Source organism: Austrofundulus limnaeus, unplaced genomic scaffold (assembly GCF_001266775.1).
Source record: "Austrofundulus limnaeus strain Quisiro unplaced genomic scaffold, Austrofundulus_limnaeus-1.0 Scaffold125, whole genome shotgun sequence".
Classification (NCBI taxonomy): Eukaryota; Metazoa; Chordata; class Actinopteri; order Cyprinodontiformes; family Rivulidae; genus Austrofundulus; species Austrofundulus limnaeus.
This window is the reverse complement of record NW_013952527.1, coordinates 146,366-148,686: the sequence shown is the minus strand read 5'-3', so window position 1 is coordinate 148,686 and position 2,321 is coordinate 146,366. Positions and strand designations below refer to the sequence as shown.

The window sequence follows — 2,321 nt, the reverse complement described above, 5'->3', positions numbered from 1 at the left end:
ATGGATGGATGGATGGATGGATGGATGGATGGATGGATGGATGGATGGATGGATGGATAGGTGGGTGGATAGATGGATGGATGGATGGATGGATGGATAGGTGGGTGGATGGATGGATGGATGGATGGATGGATGGATGGATGGATGGATGGATGGATGTATAACTGTTGTTTGTTTTTCAATAGGAAGAAACATCAGACAAGAATTTGGCTCCTGATGGCTACTATGTTCCCAGAATCCTCTTTGTTGGTAAATATTTGCATTTTAAAACTGTTTTATTTAATTAATAGTGTTTTTTGCAACTTTGAAAACTAAATGTGCATTTTTAAGATTAATTAGGTATAATTTAAATTCCATTGAGCTTGGAAGTCGTGCACTTGCTTGAGGACATACTGTAACTCCTGGTACAAATGTGGTCCTGATGAGAATTAAAAGAATCTGTTTTTTCTCAGTTCTGCAGTCTGAGGAATCAGATTACAAGAGTCTAAATTAAACTTTGATCGCAATGAATTTTAAAAAGAGTTCTAGAGTTCTTGATTTGAACAAACATCACAAAAAACATAAAATTATTTTCAGAACCCAGAGGGAGCTCAGTGTTGTTTTGTTTCCTTGTGCAGATCCATCTCTGACTGTACGCACAGACCTTGTAGGAAAGTATAGCAACAGCCTCTACACCTACCAGCCGGAGGATATGGAGGACCGTGAGTGACTCTAAACTCTTTATAACTGTTCTGCTCACCTGTCAGCAGCCGACACACACTCCTGTTTCAGCCTCTGACAGGGTCTGASGAGCAGGAAGAAGCCTGTAGCGTTGAGCAGAGTTCACATTTAACACAAAATACATTTTATGAAGGGATTCCAACATCACCTGGAACAACAGTTTGTCTTTTAAAATTAATCAGGCATGTATTTTATCACAATGTTTTCAGATGACACTGATAAATATACTAAACTCCTTCATTTCTGAGGGTTCACAGCTAATGTTTCTGACTTCTTTTTTTTTCTAAAGCTGAAGTTATCTGAGACAAACTTTGGATTTGTTCAGAGCACCATGTTTGTTATTATGGAGGACCGAAACTAATATAATTAGAAATAAAAGCAGAAATATATAAATGGACCAGTAAATAAATAAAAACACATAAAATGCACCAATTAGGTTAAAAAAGRAGAACTTTACCTCATGTTTTATAATTTAATTGACCTTCACATTTATTTTCCAGCGTAATTTCATTAAATTATATATTTTAGAACATAATTTAAATTTTGCTGTTTTTAAAAATATACATATTTTATTTATTTGCGCATGCATTTATATCTCCTAAATTATTATATTGTTATTTTTCATAAATAACACTTTATTTCCATGTGTTGCTTTTACATTTCTCTGTCTCCTGTTTATACGTTGCCTTACACATTTATGCCTCATTATGCAAACAAGGTGGGCGGGCCTTCTTGCGTCAGCTCCTCTCCTATTGGTCTACAGACAGGAAGCAGCAGGATCCATGTGCAGATCTGCTGTGCATGCTTGTGCTGCTGCCTCAGTTTAGCTTAAAGTTTAAAGTTTAGTTTAAAACGAACGCAAGGATAAAAACACTTAGCTGTGTCTTTGTCAGTTTTTTTTATGTCAGTGTCAGTCCTCCATATATTATTACATATAAGCCATATAAAAATATGAAAAATGTTCCTTATATTGATTTCACAAGTTTTTACTCATAAAGAAAAACTATCGATTTTCAACATTTGAAGTTTCTGCGTGTCTGGATCACAGATCTGTGGATAAACCTGCAGCTTTCTTCAAAGCTTATGGCAAACTCGTGCGAAGCAGCTCGTCCTGCAGCGTGTTTACGAGCTGCTCCATCAGCAGCAACACACAACATAACAACCCTGTGGTTTCTGTTTTCCTCTTGTCTTCTCTGACAGTGGCTGAAAACATGAAGAAAGCCAAACTCCTGATGCACGATGAGCTCTGATGAGGCTCCTCGTCGCACCGCTGGACCTCATCCATCAGCGCTGAACTGTTAAACTATTTTTCAGAGCTTAGTGCATCAAATTTTGTACTGTTTACACCTACTGTTCATACCTGAAATATCAGGTTTACATGCAGTTTACACTCGTTTTAAAATGTGCATGTAGAAATAAATCAATCTGCTTTGAAAATAAAAAACAAACTCAGTTTTTTTTCTGGTCGTTTAACTGCAACACATTAAAGGGGACATTTCAGGAAAAAAAACACATTTTTGCTGTTAAATGCCTTTTTTTTGTGTACTTGGAGTGTAGAAATATCAAAATTATTCTCTCCTGGTGCTGTAAAGATATCTTTA

At 36.3% G+C, this 2,321-nt stretch overlaps 1 protein-coding gene across 2 annotated transcripts in view; it reads left to right on the top strand.

Moving 5' to 3' along the window:
* Positions 1 to 2,173, top strand: part of agr1 (anterior gradient 1) — a 6,338-nt gene extending 4,165 nt beyond the window's left edge. For both annotated transcript variants that reach the window (XM_014015208.1, XM_014015209.1), the window contains exons 6-8: positions 186 to 249; positions 618 to 701; positions 1,921 to 2,173. In XM_014015208.1, the coding sequence (XP_013870662.1) occupies positions 186 to 249; positions 618 to 701; positions 1,921 to 1,970 (198 nt within the window). In that variant the 3' untranslated portion in view covers positions 1,971 to 2,173. The remainder of the gene's footprint in view (positions 1 to 185; positions 250 to 617; positions 702 to 1,920) is intronic.
* The last annotated feature ends 148 nt before the right edge of the window (positions 2,174 to 2,321 follow it).